General features: G+C 43.6%; 1 protein-coding gene across 1 annotated transcript in view; it reads right to left on the bottom strand.

Annotated features, from left to right (window-relative positions):
- The window catches only part of ADGRG4 (adhesion G protein-coupled receptor G4), a 126471-nt gene that overhangs the window by 40508 nt on the left and 61050 nt on the right, over positions 1-24913 (bottom strand). Inside the window, 8 exon segments of the mRNA XM_035725739.1 lie at positions 7099-7217; positions 8908-9044; positions 10424-10583; positions 12423-12510; positions 14874-14958; positions 16621-16712; positions 17724-23043; positions 23045-23505. Of these exon segments, the coding sequence (XP_035581632.1) occupies positions 7099-7217; positions 8908-9044; positions 10424-10583; positions 12423-12510; positions 14874-14958; positions 16621-16712; positions 17724-23043; positions 23045-23505 (6462 nt within the window).

Genomic DNA, 24913 nt, shown 5'->3' on the forward strand with positions numbered 1-24913 from the left:
CTTGTGACATCTATCTTCTGGTCAGTTAAAGAAACTGAGAAAACAATAAGACAGGGGATGGAAGAAAAATATAGTGCTCTCATTCACCAATCTTTCTATCGTTCTTATTAAATTTTCAGGCTTTGCTGTAAATGGGATAGCCAGAGAGGCCTACCTGGAGTCATTCTTTGGGCCTCGGTGGTGTGACTTTGCTTCCTGCAGAGTCCCTGCTGTCGCAGGAGGAAAGTAAACAATAGGCCAATGGGAGACTATATTGTGGAAAGTAATTGTAGACTTTTCATCTAGAGTTATATGGTTTTTAAGTCAAACTCAGGACAAATTACACGCATTGTGTAAAAATTCTACGTCCTCGAGCCAAAGCAGTAAAAGGAATCCTCCCTTCTTCGTTGTAAAATAAATAGATCTCCCATTGCTTGAAAGAGTTTCAATTAATCTGCCAGTAATTGCAGCCATCAAAACAATAATCATATCTGTTATTGACTGAGCAATTTCTATGAGCCAGTATTGGTGTTGTCTACAGCTGCATAACAAACTACCCCCAAACGTAACGACTTCGAACAAGAATTCATTATTATCCCTCATGGTTCTGTGTGTTGACCAGTTTCCGCTGAGCGGTTCTGATTTAGGGTCTCTCACGCAGTTGCGCTCAGATGGCAGCTGGGACTGGAGTCATCTGAAGACCCGACTGGGCTGGAAGTCCGAGATGGCTCACTCACATGGCTGGCAGTTGATGCCCACGGACCAGTCAGTTGGGGCTCTTGTCCTCTGGGGGTCAGTTGAGGCTGTTCCCGACACATGGCCTTTCCCAGTGGCTTAGGCTCAGTGGTATGCTGGACGCAGCCTGTGGTATAACTGGAGCCAGCTGGTATCGACTTGTCAGAATGAATTCTTAAATTTTCAGGAATTTTATGAGCTGGTTATTAAACACAGCCATTATCAAAAATTAAATTACATCAACTTTTAATTAAATAAGCTATATTAAAAACAATGGTGATACCCAAGACTCATCACTTCCTAATGAGTTTGCTACATTTTAGTAATCTATGCTTTGGTGATTATTTATATCTACAGTATCTGTGTATCTCTTACCAACTCCATGTTCAGTAATTGCATGTTGTAGTTTGTATTCAGCCATCAGGGGAGGATTACACCAAGGAAATCAGCAAGTGCAACAAAATTACCTTTTTTGGCAGAGCTGGTGGTTAAACATTTTCCAGGCTTCTTATAGCATGCTGTCTGGGTTCTGAGATCATACAAGAGAATGGAAGCAGAAATTTCTAGTCCCCTTAAAAGTTAGTCCCACGATTGGCACAGCGTCACCACTGCCAAATTCTACTGGGCTAGGTAGTCACAAGGCAGCCCTGATTCAACTTCTAATAGACAAGGAGGGAATGAATCGGTGGTGGGCATTTTGGAGACAAGGTACCACAAGGCATTATACATATATTCTTCAATTTAACTGTCACGATAGCCCTGTGTGACGGGTACTAACATTATTCCCTTTATACAGATTAAGAATTTGCGACACGGGGGTTCTAACCCAGATTTTAATCCAGGCCTGTTTGATTCCGAAGCTAGTGTTCTTTGATATCACTTTCTACTACAGCATCTGTGCTTTGTCCCTTTTCCCTACAGTTTGGGGGTTGGAAGAGCTGTGCTTTGCAGTCCTTCTCCCTGACATCCTGGGAATTATATTGTTCTCTCTCCACCATGCACGATCCTGCCCAGGCAGCGAGATGGACACACCCAGGAGACAGCTTTGTGAAAAGTTCCAGCCAACTTCATTAGAGTGTGATGCATCTTCAGTATTTTGGAGGTTACAAAGACAGGGCAAAGCAAAGAACCCACAGACCTTTGAAATAAGGGTACCTTTTTGAACTCTGCGATATTAAGGAGTTACGTGAAATGAGCATTTAACTGGGGAACTGACAAGTTTTTCTCCAACCAAGATATCTAATGCTTGTCAGCAAGATTGAAGGCTAAAGAAAAATTGTTTCAAAGTGAATGCATTTTCTTTCCCTTACATTGTACTCATTTTTCATTAAGCTCCTAACTTACAGGAGAAGCATTCCTCCGAAGCTAATAAATTTGATAATTTATTTTCAGTTATATACATTAAAGCCACCATGCAACTGTTCTCATCCTCTGCAGATTTTTTTTTCTCATAAAGTGACTTCTGACAGTTAATTTTCTAAAAATCCTAACTCGGTGCAATGCTTTTCTTATTGTTATGGTTGTTTAACTTTTTCTCCTAAGGAGAAAATTCTATTATCGTGTCTAAGAAAAATGTGTCGCTCAGAGGAGGGAGGTCAGCATGAAACACAGACCTCTCTAACTCACTGCCTGCTTGCTTCAAGCTGCAACCCTCCATAGTGACTCATGATTTTGGACCTAGAAACCATCAGAGCCATGCTTACTTTTCTAATTCTTCTAGATATTCCTTGGCAAGGATCTCAAATTTCCATCTTCTGCAAGGAAGACAAGTCTGAGGAGTTCACTGCCTCAAGGCAATTCCCTGGCTGTCCTGTGCCTCAGTTTCCAACTAGTTATCATGGGGGGGGGGAGCTTCTCATGGTAGAGCTACGCCTAACAAGGTATGTATAGACTGAGAGTTGATGAGGGAAACTTAGGCATGCTTTCAAAACACCGATAAAGAAGGGCAGGACTTCAAGAATAGCGCTGTAAGGAGGGGTTGGGGAAAAGTTCACCAAGAGCAACCTCTTTTACACTTGTCAAAATTAGCAAAGACAACCACTCAAAGTCTCTGGAGGTTGATCTTCCAACCAACTGAGATGCATTTAATCAACAAAATCTATGGACACTTGGTCAGTACAGTGGGAGGCCATGGCATTTGGGCTAGGAAATGCACCCATCTCCCAGAGCTCTGCCTTGTGGAAAAATTGCTCTGTTGGGCTAGGCAGCTGCGTGGTAGTTACCACCTCCCCCAGGTCCCTGGGGTAGAAGAACTATTCTGAGTGGACTTGAGAGCCAGGGGACCTTGGAAGTTCCCATATTTCTGGCTCGCGTCTGTGGAAGATCCCTACTGGGCAGTGGCCGCAGCTGAGTGCCAGCAGCAAGTCCCCCTTCCCCTCAAATTCAAACACAGCCCCTGCTCCATAGGGAAAACCCTGGTGAAGCACCTTGTGAAGGACACATTCATCACCCCACCGTCTCCCAAGCTCTTGCCCCATGGGACAGATATTTTTTTCACAGAGAAGGGTGGGAGAAAGCCTCAAAGACTGGCAATACTCTGCCCCTGCCAAGGGGATGGACTATAATGGGATCAGACTATGGAGCAATTTATGCCCCAGGGTTTTGTCAAAAAACAACAGAGCCATCAGCTAGCAATTAGGAGGCTAACAGCTGGGTGTGATCCTGAGAGAGAGGCACGCCATCCAGAAGCTCAGCAGGGAGATCGGAGAAAGAAACCGAGAGAACCTAGCTAGAACCACAGTCATCCTTGGTAGTCAGGGAGAATGGGTACAAGACCAAGGCTGCCTCTTCTAACGAGAAGAATCAGAAGATGTACACTGCAGGGACAATAGAGTTTACCAAACTAGTCTAGCTAATGGTATCTTTTACAGAAATAGAAAAAGCATCTAAAATTCATATGGAACCACACACACACACACACACACACACACACACACACACACACACAAACCAAATAGCCAAATCAATCTTGAGAAAGCAGAACAAAGACATCATACATCTTGATATCAAAATATAATACAAAGCTACAGTAATCAAAACAGCATGGTACTGGTATAAAGACAGACTTATAAACCAATGAAACAGGGACGCCTGGGTGGCTCAGTCTGTTAAGTGGCTGCCTTCGGCTCAGGTCATGATCCCAGGGTCCTGGGACTGAGTCCCACATAGGGCTCCTTGCTTAGCAAGGAGCCTGCTTCTTCCTCTGCCTGCCTCTCTCTCTGCTTGTGCTCTCTCTCTCTCTCTGTCTCAAAAAAAATAAAATCTTAAAAAAAAAAAAACAATGGAACAGAATAGAGAGCCCAGGAACAAATCCACACATATACCATCAACTGATCTTCAATAAGAGTGCAAAGAACACACAATGGGAAAAGGATAATCTCGTCCATAAACAGTGTTGGGAAAACTGAAAATTCACATGCAAAAGAATGAAATTGGCCCTCCTGTTACACCTTACACAAAAATCAACTCAAAATTATTCAATACTTAAATGCAAGACCTGAAAATCAAAAATTCTTAGAAGAGAACATAACAGAAAATCTTCATGACATTGATCTTGGCAATGATTTCATGGATATGACACCAAAAGCACAGGGGACAGAAACAAAAATAAACAAGTGGGACTCCATCAAGTAAAAAGTTTCTCACAACAAGCGAGATAATCAATCAATCAACAGAGTGAAAAGACAACTTACTAAACGGGAGAAAATATTTGCAAACCATATATTTGATAAGGAGTTAATCTCCAAAATATACAAAGAATTTCTATAACTCATGGGGCACCTGGCTGGCTCAGTCAGTATAGCATGCAACTCTTGATCTCTGGGTCATGAGTTCAAGCCCCACATAGGGCATGGAGCCTACTTAAAAAAAATTTTTTTTAAGAATTTCTCTTACTCAAAAAAAAAAAAAAAAGTCTTACTCAATAGTGAACAAACAGGTAACCTGATTTAAAAATGGACCAAGGACTCAAATAGACATTTCTCAGAAGACATAAAAAAGACCAACAGATATATGAAAAGGTACTCAATACCAATAATCATCAGGGAAATGGAAATCAAAACCACAGTGAGATATCACTTCACAACTGTCAGGATGGCTATTATCAGAAATCAAGAGGTAACAAAGTGTTGTCAAGGGTGTGGAGAAAATGATACCCTGGTACACTGTGGGTGGGAATGTAAATTGGTGCAGCCATTGTGGAAGACAGTATGGAGGTTCCTCACAAATTAAAAAGAGAAGTACTGTATGATCCAGCAATCTCACACGTGTATGTATATCCAAAGAAACTAAAATCACTATCTCAAAGAGATACCTGCACGCACATGTTCATTACATTATTCACAATAGTCAAGATACGGAAATAACGTAAGTGTCCAACTAGAGATAAAGAAAATGTCACACACATACATACACACTGGAATATTATTCACCTTCAAAAAGAAGGAAATCCTGCCATTTGCAATAACATGGGTAAACCTGGAGAACATTATGCTAAGTGAAATAAGCCAGACACAGAAAGACAAATACTGCATGATCTCACTTATATGGGGAATCTAACATAGTGGAACTCACAAAAGCACAGAGAAGAATGGTGCTTGCCGGGGGCTGGGGGAGGGGAAATGGGGAGTTGCTAATCAACAGGCATAAAGTTTCAGTTAAGCAAGATGAGTAAGTTCTGGAGGTCAGCCATACAACATTGTACTTTAAAAATTTTTCAAGAGGATGGATCTCATGTTAAATGTTCTTACTACAATAAAATAAAATTAAAAGAAGAAAGTAGATTAGAGGTTTCCAAGGGCTGAGGGGAGGTGGGGGGGATGAGAGTGCCTGCTAATGTGTATGGGGCTTCTCTTTGGAGAGATCAAAATGTTCTGGAATTAGTGGTGACTTTTGCACAATCTAGTGAACATACTAAAAACCATGGAATTATACCCAGTAAATGGGTAAAATGTTATGATATGTGAATAACTTCATAAGAAACTTTTTAAACCACAACGAGATATCAATTTCTGCTTATCACAAAAGTCTGATAGCATGCTGTGTTGATGAAGGTACCCTGAGACAGGTGCTTTCCTACCTTGCAAGTGGGAGTATGAACTAGTGCAAGCAAGCATTAGAGAGAGCATTTTGACACCATCAAAAGTATGACCGACCCGGCAATTCTACTTTTAGGAATTTATGCTTCAAGTATACCCCACTTATACAAAATGACATATGTACAGAATCTATTACAGCAGTTTTGTAAAAATAAAATGTTATTAACAACTTAAATGCCCACCCACAGGAAATAGGTTAAAGAAATAAATTGTGGCATGTCCATGCAGTATAATATAATGCAGTGATAAAAAGCATGAAGAAGCTCTTCATATACTAAAAGGATAATTTCTGCAATATATTGTTAAAAGAAAAAAGCAAGGTGCAGAGCAGCATGGATAGCACGCTCCACTTTGTGTACTAAGAGGGAGGGAGAATATACATGTATATGCGTTCGTATATGTATATGTATATGTATGGTGTGTGTGTCTGTAAATTTCCACATAGATACATGAAATACCTCTGTGGATATTTACTGAATGGCTGGGGTGAGCAGTGGGAAGATGTTTCACTGTATTTCCTTTTTGTTTTTGCAACATTGAACTATGTGAAGAATTACCTATTAAAACTGTTTTGGTTTTTTTTAAGATTTTATTTATTTATTTATTTACTTACTTGAGAGAGAGAGAGAGAGAGAGAGAGAGAGAGAGAGAGCAGGAGAGTGGCCGAGGGAGAGGGAGAGAACCTCCAGCAGACTCTGAGCTGAACGCAGAGCCCGACACAGGGCTCGATCCCACAACCCTGAGATCATGACCTGAGGCGAAACCAAGAGTCAGACTTTTTAACTAACTAACCCCGGCACCCCCCCCCCTATTAAAACTGTTTTAAAATGAAAAATAATGGGACACCTGGGTGGTCCAGTGGGTTAAGCCTCTGCCTTCAGCTTAGGTCATAATCCCAGGGTCTTGGGATCGAGCCCCAAGTCAGGCTCCCTGCTCAGTGGGGAGCCTGCTTCTCCCTCTCCCTCTGCCATTCCCCCTGCTCGTTCTCTCTCTCTCTCTCTCTCTCAAATATATCAATAAAATCTTAAAAAAATAAAATGAAATGAAAAATAATAATTAGCCAAAAATTATAAAATAAAAAACACTAGAAAGCAAAAAAACACTGACGGTCCCAACTTAGCATGCCCCACTCCCACCTCTACCAACATTAACTCCTTAGTTTCTGAAATTGGATCACTGTAAGGTAGATTTTCCTACGTGAAGCTTGCCTGTACCCTCTCATCTCAGGTCAAGCAGACAAACTAACCGAGGTTCCATTATGTCATTAATGAGTACAGAACAGTCTTACCATCACTGATAGTAATGTTAGCAAGATCCATAATCTTATCAGGAAATCCTTGAAGCACTTTGCATTGTTTCAACTTTGGTTTTCCCCACTGAGATTTGCCAGGGTGGATACTGATTGAGCTGAAAAAGAGAGGAGGGAGGGACAAAAAGCTTTCTTATTGGAGGATGAGTCCAGAAAAAGTCTTAGAGCAAACAAAGAAGGAACACGGTATAGCTCTGGCATGCCTCCCCTCGGCCCACTCCCAGCCTCTGGGCTGAGATAGCAAAAGGCGGGAGCCCCGTGGAAGAACACTTTGCTCTTGGGGAACAAGGGAATGTAGGGTCCCCATGCAGGAGGTGTAAAAAGGCAAGAGAGTCTGAGATGAAGCGTGGCGATCCTCAGCGGAGCAAGAGTCGAGGCGGAGATGTTGCCCCTCTGGACATGGCTGCTTACCCTCACTTTCCCTTCTTACCCCTGGTAAGAATGCGGTCCCTAGTTCCGCACATCATTTGGTGATGAAGGCAATGAGCATAGCACCCTCTGTAGCTCATCAGCCTTCATCATCCACCCTCCCCTATGCCTCATCCAATTCAATCCAGTTCATTTCAAATGAGCTCGCACATTGATCGAGCACCCAGGACTGCTGACAGATGGTGCAGGCAAGTAGGCGGGGTCCGGTCCCTGGAGGAGCCTGTTGTAACTTGGTGGTTCGAGTCTGTACATGTAACTACATCTGTGAGGCAAGACATGAGATGAAAAACTGTACCAACAAAACTGAATCTATCAAACCACCAAGCAAGAACTTATTTGCAACTTTTGAGCTGAGCCGGATGCTTAAAGGACAGAGATGTAGAAAGCCCCCCCACCCCGAAGCAGAGCAAATAGCACAGGTGGAGAACAAGACATAGGGAGGCACCCACTGGAGCCCACAACAGCAAATGGCTCTTTTTGGCCGGCACACATGGTAAAAAGGGAGCCTGTGGGTCTTGAGCACCGTGTTTAGGAGTTTAGACTTAATACCTGAGGCAATGTGGAACCAGAGTCGGGGAAGGCGAGGAGACTGCTTTAATAGTAGACAAGGGATGATAGTAAGGGTCTGCACCGGGGTTGTGGCGGTGAGGATGGAAAGGAAGGGGTACATACGAGCTTTGATTGTGGTCACAAAACCAGCATGATTTGCTGACTGATTAGATGTACGAAGAGAGTAGGACCCAGTCCAAGATGTTGCCTTCCAACAGAGAGCTTTTAAGCCTCTGTCAAAACCTGCTGCCCTTCTGGTCTGCCTACTTAAGTTAATGGCATAAACCATTAACAGCAGAGTCAGAGAAGAGGGACTGATGATTTAAAGAAGGAAAATGATAAGGCAACAATAGAAGGGTGATTTAGTAAATTATTATGGCCCATCAACGAGGTAGCTTCTGAGGCAATTTTTCAAAATGGTCATTAAGAAGAAGAACATAAAACATGGAAAATGTTTGATCAACTATTGAGTGAAAAGGTAAATCACATTATTGAGATGAGGACGGTGATTACCACGACATAAAACTACATAAAACTTAAAGGCACACAGGGAACAGGGAGATGAAAAACACTCCAACCTAAAAGCAGCGGTGGTGGGATTATGGGTGACTTTTTCTCCTTTGTCTTCTTGAACATTTTTCTAGAATGCTCTTATGTTGCCTGTGCATGGCTTATGTAGATCCAAAGGGTGAAAGAAAGGTAGAGGGGGTGGGGGTGGGAGGGCTGCTCAGTCAAATGACGGAAACATGGCCCCAATTAAGAGGATCTTTGAGTCTCTGAACTGACAATTAGAACTTGGCCAATACGTACCAGATCCTAGTAGCATTTCCATGCCTGTTTTTTATGCACCTAGTTTGGGCTGTCTCAGTAGGGTTGGTTAAGAGCCCCTTATAGGTCCCTTTGTATTTAGAGACTGTTCCCTGGGCTTTGCACCTTCCTGGCTCTATGGAGAAAACGTATGCATTTGAAGGGGTAAAAGGCACTTACAAGTGTCATGAACATCCATTATGACCCATCATTATTACCCTACACGTAAACACCAGCAAATAAAAACTTTTTCTCCCAGGCCATTTTAAATCAGGCTTCACTGAAAATACATGAAATGCTGTCTTTTTTTTTTTTTTTAAGTAAGCCTCCCGGGAAAAACTCACATTTAATCCTTTTCATTAAAAGCACAAGTTGACAGAACAGTTTTTTTTTTTTTGGTCTTGGTTTTAAAAAAAATGTTACATTTGCAATGAAAAAAGTTCAAGCCATACACAAAAAAATCAGAAGTCCTCCCCTGCCAAGTGCCCTCCTTCTGAGGTACCCCCACTGTCAGTGACAGGAAACCAAAGGCTGACTTCTCCTTCTGGATGGTTCCTCCCTTCCTAACGGACTCTGGGGTGGATTTGATTTTAGTAAACTCAATGTATCTGCCATTACCAGGATGAAACACGGGAGCTCTGCTCTGCTGGTGGTGCCAAGGGCAAAGTTTTGCCGCCAAGTGTGGTCACATTAAGGGAGAAGTGACCTGGGCTGAGTGTGTGTGATAAGTTCCCGGTTTCTACTGACCACCCACTGGGTTTGTGACCCTGATTCCGGATATCTTTCCTTCACATGTGGGCAGAGTAGCCGGGAGAAGCAGAGGGCCGGGAGAATCCCAGCTTCCTCTGAGGATAGCCATCAGCGCCATTTGCACGGTGGGCTCTGCCTGTGGCTTCTACACTTCTCTGCCTCCCATTTCACTGTCGCTTGCAATCACAGCCTGCCCTCTGCTACCTGATCAGTTCGTTGCCAAGGACTGTGTGTTCTACTGCCTCCGTGTGTTATCTGGCTTAGCCTGATGTTTTCACCGCAGTCCACTGGCAGCCATGGCAAGGACGTGGAGTGGTGGTCCAAGAGCCTTTCTCTTTACCATTAAAGGAAAGAGATGCCCTTGAGAGAAATTCTGGACTGTTCTCAGATCACTTTCCCAGATGAATAGCCTGGCTATATCAATCAATAAATTAGCAAGCATCTATCGGGCAGTTATTGCGTGGAATAAGGAAGCTCCCCAGGCCTCTGGGTATTTATGCAAGAGAGACAATCCTCCCACTCTGCTGACGGACTCGCCCCTGCTGATACCCAGAGCTGGCCCATGGTCTCTGGTAACCCCTCTGTGTTTTTCATAAGCTCTTACTGGTAGGAAGGTTGTCAGGGCAAGGGAGCGCTGAGGATGTGGAAAGGAACATGAAGACGACTCCTCTCCCCCCAGAACTCAGGACGTCTGACTGTGCATGCATTATGAGCTCTCTAATAAGGGGAATGAATGTGTATGGAATACCCCTCCCCCCAATTACCTAGTTTTTTTCACCGCAACGTGTTCAGATTTTACTAATAACGTCAGTTGACCTTTGGTGAAGTTTCCATGGGTGAGGTTGCCACGTATTTTACTTTTGATCCTGCTAACCAATTCGGTGGCTGCTAAGGAAGAGCTGGCCTTTAGGATGGTCTGACAAACATAGCTAAAAAGCAGAGCAAAAAAGAATGCCGTTGCAGTTATGTCAACAGAGCGCAACCTACCCGTGGTGCTGAAATTCTACACAGATGACTTAATTGGGAGTCCATAGATAACAAACATTTTACATCTATCAACGGGCAAATCCTAAGACATGATGGGAGACAGCATATTGGAATCTTCTAATAAATGCTCTCATGTGCAAAACAAACAACTCAAAACCCATTTTCAAAAGAACAGTCAGCAACAGTTGCATTATATTAAAATCAACTAGGGGCGCCTGGGTGGCTCAGTCGGTTAAGCAGTTAAGCATCCAACTCTTGGTTTTGGCTCTGGTCACGATCTCAGGGTTGCAGGATCAATCCCTGACTCTCTCCGTACTCAGTGAGGAGTCTGCTCAATCCCTCTGCCCCTCCCCCTCAAATAAATAAATAAATCTTTAAAAAATAAAATAAAATAAAATAAAATGAACTAGCCATGCATTCTCTAGGAGTTGTACTAATTAATAGAGAAGACGGAGTACTCAGGATTTATTACTTCGGAGAAAACCTTTTATCCTCTGGTCTCCAATTTATCCATCATGACTGCAAGAAGGCAAATGGCACATGCTTAATTAGTTTCTAAAGATGTGTTCAGCAGAAGGCCTATTTCTATAATAGAATAATAATGGAGATAATGGTAGTGAGAGTAGCTAACATTTGTAGCCTCCTGAGTAGAGCTATTATGGTCCCCATTCCACAGATGAGGGAGCTGAGACTTAGCCAAGGTCACAAATACCTAGTACATCCCTAGAGTATTCTGTCCACTAAAAGACACATTGCCAAAGAACAGGGCTGTGCTTGACCTCAACCACTGGAGCAAGGTCCTCAGACGTTCCGCTTTTCTCTGCTATTCCATTACAGAGCATCTTTAAGCTTAGCGGCAACCTGGGTGGTTCATTTGGTTAAGCGGCTGACTGGCTCAGCTCATGATCCTGGGATCGAGCCCCGTGGCCAGCTCCCCGTGAGCGGGGAGTCTGCTTCTCCCTCTCCCTCTGCCCCTCTTCCCCTGCTCATGCTCTCTTTCTCTCTCAAATAAATAAAATCATTTAAAAAAAAAAAAGAGTCACAAGCTTACCTAGACTTTTTCCCCATTTCTATTTGCCAATACATCTTTTTGAAGCACACATTTCCCACGTTTCCTAAAGCTGTTGACTGGTATCCCAGTTAGATGTGCCTGTGTTAACTCAAACTTTCTCTTTGTCCAATCTAAGCCATGCCTCCCCCTCCACGGATCCACAGTCGGTGGAGTCCCTGCTTGCCCTGCCCTTCCACATGGAGCCCATCTCTTCCCAGCTCTCATTTTGCCAATCTAAAGAGGACTCCTCTTTTTTTAAACCTCTCCCTTTGCTGCAACAGACTCTTTACTCTTAGCACCCTGAACATGTCAGTGACCTCCCCATGAGCCTCTCTGAGTTGCATCAACAGTGTTCCAGAAGCGGCTGGACCATGCGTCTGAACAGGACCAAGGCAGCTTTCCATGTTGTTTTTCCACTTCCCTGCTCAGTATTTCCTGGACTTTTTTGACGACAACAAACACTTTATTCCCCCATCCCCAAATTATGACCACTTTGGACCCCATTTTCTCTTCACTACAAAGAGGCAGGAGGCAGGCTGCTAGGCTGCACCATGACCAACCGAAACAACTTATTTCATGAAGGCAAGAGCCCAATTACAGCATCGGTAAAATAACCACCGGGTACTTTGATCTCCTTCTGACAACTCTGACCGACAGGCTGCAAATACAGAATTAAATGGAAGGAAAATCAGAACTAAATGTACCAGCTATGAATAAACTCAGCTCCTACCTGGACGGTACATGGGAAATTGTAGCCATTCCTTGCCCTTCTCTCTGTTCCAAAATAATGCAAAACAAAAGTACATCATCACTGAAATCTTTAAACAAACATCACATTTGAGCACAGGGCTTATTGTCAACAACAGCAATCATAATTATGCTTTACATTTATGTAACTTGTTGCCATTTGCAAATCACCCTCAAAAAAGTCAACGCATCTAGTCCTCACTTCACCCCTGTAGTGTGGGCAATGCAGGGCTTATCACCCCATTTCCTAGACAAAGATGCTAAGTCTCAGAGAAGTTAAATGATCTGCCCAGTGTCACACAGCTGACGAGTCACAGAAGTGGGAGCAGAATCTGAGCCTTCTGGATCTGGACCCTAACGGGGTGATGACAATAGTAAACACTATCGAGCATTTACTAATCATCCCATTCCATCTTTCCAACAGCCCTATGAGGAAGGGTAATATTGGCATCCCTATTCTACAGATGAGGAAACTGAGGCACAGAGAGTTTCATTAGGTTGCCCAAGGTCTCCCAGTCAGGAAGTGGAAGAACAGGGATTCTAATGCAGGCAGCCTGATTCTGGGGACCACATTGTCACCAAAAGGCTTTTTACACCTATTATTTGAGAGGAATTTTACTTGTGTCATGTTATCTATAATGTATTAAATTAAGAAATTCAGACTCAGCTCTTTACAGAAAGCATTTTAAATGATGGCAGATAATTTGGAAGGCACTGTAGGCTTGATTGTACTTTGTATAATCAAAATAGTTCTCTCATGTTTAAATACCTTACAAGGTCTGTGCTTACTGATCCTTTCAGAGTCTAACATGGTAATGCTTGGAGGCACTGGAATAAGGACGGCGTATTGGGGCGAGGATGATGGGAGATCATTTTGTCACACCCTGATTTCAAATCTATACAGATAAAGGGTGGATTTATTATGTGACTGCCAGTCTTGCAAAAATTGTGTCATTCCTGGAAGAACCAGGCTTCTTACTAAGATGTCTACAACCAAGAAATTCCATTTGCCATTTACAACCCCCAAGTCATTCCACACTCCCATAGCCCACAAAATGTGCTTCCAAAAAACTGCCCCACAGGGACTTGAGAAAAGCAGAGGATGGTTTTCTTACGGGGTTCTTGTGCAGATGCCAAAAAAAAAAAAAAATGTAATTTGACCCTCAATGACCACAGTTGAGCTTTGCCTGGTGTACACTTGGGTAGAAACACTATTTTACTTACATCTACTCAGGTATTAGAGGAGTCACAAGCAGATTCATTTTGAAAAATTACTTACTACAGGGCGCCTGGGTGGCTCAGTTGGTTAAGCGACTGCCTTCGGCTCAGGTCATGATCCTGGAGTCCCGGGATCGAGTCCCGCATCGGGCTCCCTGCTTGGCGGGGAGTCTGCTTCTCCCTCTGACCCTCTCCCCTCTCACACTCTCTACCTCTCATTCTCTCTCTCAAATAAATAAGGCCAAAAGCTCAGGAGAAAGACAACTGTGAGGCAGAACAGTAGAACCCCCCAGCTTGGAATTCAAATACTAGGGCTCTAAGGAGACACTTCAAAAGCCTGATCATTATCTATGTACCAAAATGGTGGTAAGTCTTTGACTGAGCAACCCCACTTCCAGGCATCTATCCCATAATACTATAGCAAGGGTGCATAGAAACATATGTACAAGAGTGAAAATAACTGAAATGTCCATCACTAGGTAATTGGATAAATACACCTTGGCACACCCATGCAAAAGAATCCTATGCAGTCATGAAAATGAACAAGCTGAATTGTACATATTGGCCTGAAAAGATGTACATGGTGTATTTTAGAGGAATGAACCAGAGTTCTTGGAGAGGGTGGGGAAAGGCGGGTCTTCTCTTTGTCTTTGGCTCCTTGAGACTACTCAATGCCTGCCCGCAGCAATGCAAATCACCTCTCCAAATTTGTGCCCCAGGCAAGTCTTAGACTGGTTAACATTCCTCACTTTAAACATTTCAAGTTCCCTTTGGAATTTCTAACTCCTGAAAGTGCATTATCGGAAAATAAAGGGTCTTCTAAATCTTCACCATTGGCCATCCCTAGCCTTTCATCTCTTTAAGGCGTGATTTTTTTTTTCCCCCCAAAGTCACAGAATCATTTAAAACTAAGAGGGGCATTAAGGGTAACTGGATCCAATTCCACCATTTCCCCGATTTATTTCCTTCTGTTTTGTTCTCCCATTGGCTTTACACCCTACAGTGATGATAGAACTTTTGTTATTCCAAAGAGAACCTACGCTCAGAAGGGAAGATGCAACTCAAAATGCAGTCCCTAAATCTCAGACAGAAGAAAGAAAGAAAGAAAGAAAGAAAGAAAGAAAGAAAGAAAGAAAGAAAGAAAGAAAGAAAGAAAGAAAGAAATCCCCTCTGGATAGGAACATACTCAGAATCCCTCAAACTGCCTTTGACCCACAATAGATGACACTCACATACCTGGTTTTGATTTGAATAGCCAGATTAGCAAGAACAAATTCACTGATCTAAAATATAGAATTCAACTGTAAAAATAAAACTTATCAGGTTTAGTATTCTCACTCCTCTATCTTAACCCAGGAAAGGTACCTGAGACAATGCTGTATTTATTATTTTGGTTGGTTCAACATTTCCATCTGCTCCATTCAGTTTTTCTATTTTGGGGCTGAACTGTGTCCCCTCCGAAATCCATACACTGAAGCCCAAACCCTTTAATGTGACTGTATTTGGAAGTAGGGCCTTTAAAGGAGGCAGTTGAGGCTAAATATGGTCATAAGGGTGGAGCCCTAATCTGATAGGACTGGTGTTCCTATAAGAAGAGAAAGAGACCCCAGATATCTCTCTCTCTCTCTCTCTCTCTCTCTCTCTCTCTCTCTCTGGGGTGTGTGCATGTGCATGCGCACTATGTGAGGACAAAGAGAGAAGACAGTCCATCTGCAAGCCAAGGAGAGAGGCCTCAGGAGAAACCAATCCTGCCAACACCTTGATCTTGGACTTCCAGCCTCCAGAATGGTGAGAAAAGAAATGTCTGTTGTTTAAGACCCCCAGTGCATCCTATTTTGTTATGGCAGACCTAGTGGACAAATACACCCACCCACTTTCAAGCACTTACAATCATGTTATACATATTTGCAAAGAAATGCTGATGGAAAAAGAGAGGAAACAGACATGATCGTTTACTGTTGGTGGGGTGCAAATTGGTCTCACCTGTCTGGGAGGCCACTAAACTCTAGTTACTAAAATGTGAAATGTTCATGTCCTTTGATCCAACAATTCCAGTTCTGGGTATTTATCCTATAGAAAAACTCAAGTGTCCCCAAAATTTATTGCAAGGACGTTATTGTCTGCATTGTTTCCAAATAGAGAAAAAATAAGTAAAAGCAACCTTAAATGTCCACCAATGGATGTCTGGATTAAAAAAAAAAAAAAGGTACATTACAACCATTGAGTGAAATCCTTGGTATCTGTTCAAGTATATAAGGTAGGTCAATATTTGCGGCATGAATATGCTCAAAGATATACAGTTAAGTGAGAAAAAGCACGTTGCAGAACAGCATAATTGTATGATGCCAGTTATTTTTGTCAGAGAACATACTTGCATCAGTGTTATCACAGGTATAGGAAAAAAATCTGAACGAATATACCTCAGACTGTTAAGAGGAATCAATACAAGGAGCAGTATTAGAGAAGACATTTACTTTCTGGGTCTCAGATTTCAGTGTCTGAATTTTTTACAGAGAGTATTACTCTTATTATCAGAAAAATGTAAGGATAAATACAACATTCCTTGTGTAGGAGAGAAAAAAATTAAAATGCAGAAAACAAACATATGTAAATACAATAGCATAGACTTTGTTATCACTGCTCTCCTACTTTTCTCCAAATAAAAAAAAAATTTGGCAAAGGCCCAGAATTTGTGTCAGTGGAGGGAAATGTACAGTTCTAAGCAAATTAAAATAATAACATCCCATAAAAGCTTTCAGCACTGGCACTATGAGAGACCACATACATCCTTACGGTGTTACTTACAGAGTGGATAAATTTGCAGCAAAAAGTCAAAACCAATTAGCTGTGAAATATGTTATGGGTAGAAAAAAAGTAAAGCCTGGTTTTAATCTACTCAGTCCATCATATATGTATCTTCACATATTTTATATGTACTATAAATATTTAAAAGATTATTTTACCCAATTTTCTGCAAATTCATTTATTTTGGTATTAAGGATCCTTGGCTCTTCATCAAACACAGAGAAGCTCATTTCAATATTGTAGAAGGAAACTGTAATTAAAAATGAGATTAATTTCATTCACTTAGTTCAAGAAATTTAACTTCCATAAATTTGGTGAAAATTGCTTGTCATTTTAAAGAGACCAATGAAGTCTCATTCTTAAATTTTGCTTAATTTAACTCCAAGGTCAAGAACCAGCACTTTGGGCTCCATATCCAAAAGCAAAACAGATTACCATCACATTTTTGCTTTAATTATTTGGGCAGTTTCCTGATGGCTACACAGTTGATGGACATTCTGCAAATCCCCCAAATCCTCAATTTTCATTAGCCAACACATTTCCAGTCCATTTCATGGTCAAGCTGAACATTATCTCACAAGATCATTTGCCCTGAGAAACTATTTATTTCTTCCTGTGCCTTTCTTTCTGCTTCAGGTTTTTCTCTCTTTTCCTCTTTCTCTTGTGTGTCCTATCAGATTTCAATTTTGGAATGTTAAAAGTGGAAGGGACCTCCAATATTCGAATGACATGGAAGGCAAATACTCCCCAGCCATGGATAAGCTTTCCAAGCTGGCTGGAGGTGGAGACTGGAGAAGCTGAGGCCTGTCTAAGAGGCATTCAAAAAGGCAGACTAGAGTATCTCCTGGTGTTCGCTGGTATGCAGTCATCATGTCAGAGGCTAGAGTATCTCCTGGTGTTTGCTGGTATGCAGTCATCATGTCAGACCTAAGGCCATATAATTCTCTACTGGGAGAGGGTGAAGCTCCTGATCCATGTTCACACTGGCAGAGACAGAGCATCAGGAACAAAAGGGAGGGAAAGGTATTTAGAAATGTCACGCTGAATGAAAAGATACATTTGCATTATATTTCAATAAAGTAAAACTAAGCAGAATTCTGTGTTTGGACAAGGTATCCCCTGGACCCGTTGTCTGAGAGAGGAAACTTCTATACCCTTCTTTATCCTTTTCTGCCCTCAGAGAAATGGCCGCCGTAGAGAACACGTGACCCATTGTGCATGCATTTCATTAGTGATACACTGCACCTATTGTGGAACATACCTATGGACTTAGTGGCAGTAAGGGAAGTTGCTGTTTCCATAGACAGAAAAGAAGGTGTGGAGTCCAGCCGGGTTGTCTCAGAAGAGGAAGAGAGTAGTGAAGACAAAGCTGCTGTAGAAGGATGTGTTACTCCAGTGGATGTGAGTGGAAATGAGGCTGTGGTAGCAGTAAGTGTAGTGGTGGTTATATTTGGAAAGGAGTCCAGCGTGGGCTTAGGAAGAACTAAAGTAGGGGATGCTGATGCAGCTGGGATTCTGTTCCATGCAGCTGTTCCTGCGGGGCTAGGCGGAAGCTCAGAACTAATAGATAGGATGTGGTCAGTTGCAGGAGGTGACCTACTCATTCTGCCAAAGGGTAGAGGTTGAGACACGGTCCTGGAGTTGGCAGTCACAGTGGTTCCGGAAGATGCCTCGGGGGATTTAGAAATGTATGCACTGTCAGCTGTGATTTTTATAGATACGGGGAGAGAAATTGGGAAGCCAGTAGTGATACTGCCCACTGTAGGTGTAGGAGTGGTTTGGGTGAGTGCAGTGCTTACAGCAGCAAAGGGTAGTGTTGCAAAGTTAGTGAATGAGTGCGCTGGTGTGGTGTCAGAAATCAGAAATGTGGACTTTGACACCTCTCCTGGAGAAGAAGTTACAGTGTGAGGAATACTGGATACAGTTGCCAGTGGAGAACCCGAAGGGAGAGTAGATAAAATCCAAGCCAGCATGGATGAACTAGTAGCCTCTGAAAGTATAGATCCTGAAGTGGCACCAGAAGGATTCCATGCGAGTGTAGTCCCAGCAGTTACAGATGTAGCTCTCTTCTCAAATGTGTGCTTAATGTCAGCCAAAGTGATAGTGGTAGGTCTTGAAGATATTGGTGATGAAGGGCTGTCAGATATCCCCAACGTAGGAAGAATTCCTGACGTGGAAATTGATGACTTTGCCATAACATCTCCAGATACCAGACCAGTCAGAGAAGCTGTGAATGTCGACAAAGACCCAGGCACAAGGTATGGAGTCTCTGTTTCCACCTTGCAGGGTGTAGGTGTATGAGTAGTGGTGGAAATTGGAAATTGAGAACCTTTAGCTGTGGGTGTGTTCCAGCAAGTCATAAGCAGAGACTGGGTGTTACCAGATGTGATTCTTCTTCCCAGAACTGGAAATTCAACCATTTGGGATGTAAGAGGGAAAAAAGTCTCTGGAGTGGAGAACTTGGCTTCAGTACTATGAGGTGAAAAAAGAAACGATGTCAAAGAGTGTGGCATTGCGATGGATGGAGTCCGTGGGGGGTACGAAACAGGGGTAACCACAGATGTGGCACCTTTTGTTAGTTCAGCTGCTGAAGTATTTTCTGACAAGGAAGTCATCTTTTCTATATTTGAAGAAAGGTAAGTGGTGGCTTTTACCCTTTCTGTGGGTCCAGGAGTGCTCTTAAAGCTCGTCAAAGATGGGGAAACCTGAATATTCAATGAAGTATGGAGATTATCTGACGGAGTAGATGAAAGCACACTTTCAAGGGCAGCAGTTCTGGAATAAGTGTTTGTGAGAGTGGTTACTGTACTGCTGCTTCCAGGAGAAAAGGATCCATTAGTAGTCCCAGATAATATGCCCAGAGTTGTAGTCTCATCTCTTTGTGACGACTGCCGAGTTGTTGACCGAAATGGTGAAAATGTGGTCTTTGGAATGGAAGAAATAGCCTCGGTGTTCCTAGAACCGAGTGGAGCGGAGGCAGCGGTGCCTACGGATGGAGTCGCTATCCCCGCCATAACAGTGGTTGGAATGGTTTTCACAGAGGGGAAAGTTGGCTGTGTCAGAGAGGAAAAGGATGTAGGTGTGATCCTGGAGGACACCTCTGTCATTCCTGAAGGAAAGGAAGCAGAGGAAAACAGTGCGCTCTTTGAAGTAGGCCCAAGTGCGACATCCAGTGTAGATGTCTGTAGGGTCATAGTAGTCCTAGGGGTAGACAATAATGAAGAGAATGATCCAACTCTTGTGGAAGTGTCAAAAGAAACAGCTGGAGGTGAGAGAGCAGAGCCATTAACTGACGTTGAGGGCATCTCAGACATAGGCCCAGAAGTAACTATGGAAAGACTTTTCAAACAGTCTGGGTGTGCTGTTTTAGAAGATTTTGTTATTGGTATTGTGGGAGTGTCAGAAACTCTTTTGGAGCTGAAGGCAGTGACACTGACCGGCAGTGAGGACATCTGGTAGATAGGAGTCGATGTCGCCACAGAGGTTTTCCCAAGAAGTGCCGTAGGTGCATTTGGAGCAGACAGGGCTGTGGTGATCCCATCAGCAGAGACGACTGTAAAATTGGCACTAGGTAGCCCAGTTGTGGAAAGAGACAGGGACTCAGGGGAGGTCTGTGTACTTTCAGAAATGGGAGAGGCAACTGAAGTCACCTTAGTTTGAGTCTTAGGGGAAAGCAAGTATGAAAGAGTTGTGTTGACATTTACAGGATTGGATATTCTTGTTGTCCCGGAAGTTATGGTGTCTACAGATGAAGTATCCTGGCGGTATGAGAAAGGGTGAGTCACAGAGGTGGTACTTACTATCATATTCTCAGTCCTGGGAGTATATACTGAAAGGGCACTGACGCTTTCTTTTTCAGGAGACAAAAATGTGGTAATTGTCAGGGCTTGTGAAGGGAGGGCTGTTTTCCCAAGACTGGTAGACATTTCTGGAATGTGAGCATCTACTGTGTGACTTGAGATAGAGGTAGGTGTAGTCTGTATAGTCCCAGAAGTGGGAGATGAAGCTGAAATCCTGTCAGGTGGAGTTGCAAGTGGAAACTCTGAAGGTGAATGTGTTTGGTGACTGGAAATTGTGGTCTCAGCAAATCCTGTATCTGTCATTTCCAAGGATGAAGTACTCTGGGAGTCTGAGATAAAAGGATTCTTTGATGGAGACATTTCTGTCACCTCCACAGTTCTAGGGGCGTTTCCCAGGGATATGGTCATCCACTCTTTGTCAGAAGATACGGTAGAAGTGTCAGTCACTAATAGGGTGGGGACCAATGTGTTTCCAAGACCTGCTGAAGACTGAGAAATGTGACCATCTACTGTAAGCTTATTGGCAGAGGTGTGTGAGAGCATGGTCTCATCAACAACAGAAGTTTCTGTGGAGCTAGGAGCCAAGCTAACAACATCCTCACTGCTGCTGAGAGTGTACGGAAGGCTGAGAGCATGGGTAGAAGTCTCCTCCCCTTGAGATATGGGCTGGGTTGCTACTGGTGTCAACATAGTTGAAATCACATGGGTGGAGGACGCAACAGGAATGTTGCCGGGGAGAGATTTAGAGCAGACAAGAGTGGGTGTAAATGGGGTTACTGTGTCAGCTGAGGTGAAGAGAAAGGTGGTCTCAGCCTTAGTTGCCACGGGAGTGGGAGGCCTCCATGAGGGGACTGGAGTCTCTGTCAGAGAGGGAACTGCCGTGGGTGTCATCCTGACAGAGAACACTGTGGATTCTGAAGTGGTGGGAATCGAGTGTCTGTGGGTAGGCACGGTATCGCTGGTTGTGGAAGCAGTCTGACCCAATGGTGACGTCGATGCTGTGGTCACCATAGCTGATGGCACAGGGGCTGCTGAGGAATGGGTAGCAGTAGGCTGTGGAGACAAGATGCCAGCAGACAAGGACATAGCTGTCATGTCTGTAGGGAGAGGGGCAAAACTGGTCCCCAATACCCTTGTGGTGGAAGCACCCCGGGGTTCAGGGAATATCTGTGTGCTCCCAGAAGTGGGAGATGGAGTTGGATTTCCCTCAGGTGGAGCCTCTGAAGTCCAATGTGCTGTGTGGGTGTGGGCGGAATTAAAGATTTCTGTGGTTCCGTCGTATGAGCTCTTAGGTGTGGTTTTCATCGATTTTGTAGAAAGCCAACTTCCTCTCACCTCAGTGGTTGCAGTCTTATTATCCAATGGGGTGGTCAACTTTTCTACGTCAGGAAAAGGGGAAATGGTGACAGAGGCTGTTACCATTTGTGCAGATTCTTCTGTTGCTTCCAGCATTGTTGCAAATGGGGAAAGCTCAGTTGTCACTGCTAGAGTTGATTTTCCCTCAAGGTAACGGGAAGCTGTTTCTGTCCTTGTCACAGGACCGTTAGCGCTCTCCTCGGTAGAGACATTTTGTCCAGTGTCAGCAAGGGTAGATATGATATCTACCGGTGGAACCAATGTCTCCCTTGGTGTTGAAAGAAGCTCACCTCCAGCTGCTGTGGGCAGAGGAGTAGTTTTTAGTCCCAAGGTGGTAAGTTTAAACTCAGGCAATTTGGTTACAGATGTGGTTCCGGAAACTGTGGCGAAATTAGCAAGCCACGAAGTCGTGAGTGTGGATAGAGCTGTTGCATATCCGTCTGTAGAGGCACCAGCAGTCACGCTAGCATCAGTGATAGTGGTAGCCTGGCTTCCGGAGGGGGCCTCTGGTGGGATAGTAGCAGTGCTAGTAGTGGATGAATGTCCTGCATTAGAAGCGCTCCCGTGGAACGCTGATGTCCACAAGGTCTGGTCTGGCCTGGGAGTCCACGTGGTTTCATTGGTAGCGAACAGATGGGCACCATCATCAGTTATCGATGTGTGACCAGACTCAGATGCCTTGAATGTGGAAGCTGATCTAGTGGCATTCAAAGGAAGCATGTTTCCGCCACCTGTGGGTGTATTCTGGGTATATACTGGCCCGGGTGTTATGGGGGGAAGCAGAGTGTCAGTTGCCATGGGTGCAAGTGTGACCCCAAGAGTCAAGGCTGTGTGTGTAGTCTCAGCATCAATAACCGGCTGTACACTCTGAGCTCTGGTGAACGGGGAGGATGTCTTGAAAGAAAGGGCCACAGAAGAGGCCCTTTTTGGTATGAAGGTAGATATTGTATCCACCATTCTGGGTGAAGAGATGTCTTGGAAATTTGTAAATGTCAATTCCATTTCAGCTGTTAGCGCAGGCATCATCTCAGTAGGCCCAGTTGGGAGCGTTTTTGAATAAACTGGAGATGCTATTTCCATGCCAGTTGTTGCCAATGTGGATGCTGTCTGATTTCTAGGAAATACAGAATCCACTGGAGCAACTGTGGAGTTGAGCACAGACTCAGGTGGGAATGTTGATGCAGTCCCAACATGAGTAGTTGTAGCTGAAGTCTCTTCCACCATGGACCAAGGTACTGTTCCAGCAGCTGTAGAGAAAAGAAACTCCTGGCTAGCTGTGGCAATTGCAAGTGCATCAATACCTGTGGATTTGTGTTTGGGCCAAGATGTTGTAGATATGGGTATCGACTCAGCAGATGAGAATAAAGATGTTGTCTTCATAATGGTTGACTGAGATCCAGTCACTGAAGTCTTGGATATAATTGATTGAGTTCTTGGTAAGTCCGGACATGTATAGAAAATCAGTAGCTGTAGTTGGATGAAAGGTCTCAGTAGCAATGGCTTCAGCCATTTTTGTTGTCCTTGTGCTCGCTGAAGATGCGGATTTAGTTATTTTCATGGAGTTGGTAGTAGTGCCTATAGGGGTACTCTTGGTAGGCAGAGTGATGGCCGCTGAAGTAGACAAAACGTCTGCCATGAATCTGATTGTCTCAGCTACGGGTGTCTTTAAAAATTTTGGTGCAGTCATTGTTTCCAGAGGTGGAGATGTTGTATTGGAATATGATATGGTTGTATAATCAGTTGCAAATACAGGCATGCTTTTAAACGTCATTGTAGAATATATCGTCTCTTGTGGTTTTAGTCCAGTAACTTGGGATGGAGTTGTCAAATCTATTTGTTGTGAAAGAGTTGTGCTCATTTCTTGAATTGTTATATTTTCAGAAACAACTGAAAAATTAGAAAGCATGTGTTACTTTGGATTTGGCTTTAGAAATCAGAGACAATTCTGTTAGAGCTCTATAATTTTTTCTCATGTTTTTAAGAGGTGATAAGTATCAGATATAATCAAGCCACTTGATTACTTGGTTTTTCTTAAGATGATTTTCTACTTTCTAAAATCTCTATATGGTTCTCAAAATGCCCTCATTATGTAACAAGTGGAAGGACATCCATTTCAGGGGTGCCTGGGTGGCTCAGTTAGTTGTGTCCAACTCTTGATTTCGGCTCAGCTCATGATCTCAGGGTCATAAGACTGAACCCTGCATTGGGCTCTGTGCTGGGCATGAAGCTTGCTGAAGATTCTCTCTCTCCCTCTCCTCTGCCCCTTCCCAACCCCACTCGCATGCTCACGCATGCTCTCTCTCTCTCTCTCTCAAAAAAAAAAAAAAAATGAATTCCGTATACAGGATGGATAGGAACAGGAAGACACTAAAGCCAGGAAACTTTTTAGGAGGCTGGTAGAGTCCTCCTCCTCACCTCACTCCCACCAACTCTGGGTCAACCCAACTCTCCATCACCTCCATACCTGCACTTGAGCAGTCAAGCTCTGCCGGACACGGTCACACAAGGGGATGAACTAGTATTTCTATAAATTCATCATCACCAACCCCAAATAAGCCTTTCACACTGCCCAGCCAGCCCACTACTTTTCTTTAGTCAATTTTGCTACTACTCTCTGCAGTAACTATTTAAAACCTTCCTCACTGGGGCGCCCGGGTGGCTCAGCCGTTAAGCGTCTGCCTTCGGCTCAGGTCATGATCCCGGGGTCCTGGGATCAAGCCCCGCATGGGGCTCCCTGCTCGGCGGGGAGCCTGCTTCTGCCTCTCCTTCTGCCCCTCCCCCTGCTTGTGCACTCTCTCTCTCTCTGTCCCTCTCTCGTCAAATAAATAAAATCTTAAAAATAAATAAATACATAAAATAAAACCTTCCTCATTATCAAACTCTGCCCCCACATGTTTATTAAGTAACTGTGTCCCTTACTTCACAGGAAAACATAATTGAAGTGATCAGAAACTCAGCTGTGCTACCATCGCAGTTAGCCCTCATCAGCAGTTAGCCCTCCTTTCCCCAAGGAGCCTTTCCTTCCTGATTTAAAACATCTTCTAGGGCGCCTGGGTGGCTCAGTTGGTTAAGCGACTGCCTTCGGCTCAGGTCATGATCCTGGAGTCCCGGGATCGAGTCCCACATCGGGCTCCCTGCTCGGCGGGGAGTCTGCTTCTCCCTCTGCCCCTCTTCCCTCTCGTGCTCTCTGTCTCTCATTCTCTCTCTCGCAAATAAGTAAATAAAATCTTTAAAAAAAAAATAAAAATAAAACATCTTCTAGTCTCTTACAATAAAAAAATAAATAAAAGCCCCA

This window comes from Zalophus californianus, chromosome X, assembly GCF_009762305.2.
Source record: "Zalophus californianus isolate mZalCal1 chromosome X, mZalCal1.pri.v2, whole genome shotgun sequence".
Classification (NCBI taxonomy): domain Eukaryota; kingdom Metazoa; phylum Chordata; class Mammalia; order Carnivora; family Otariidae; genus Zalophus; species Zalophus californianus.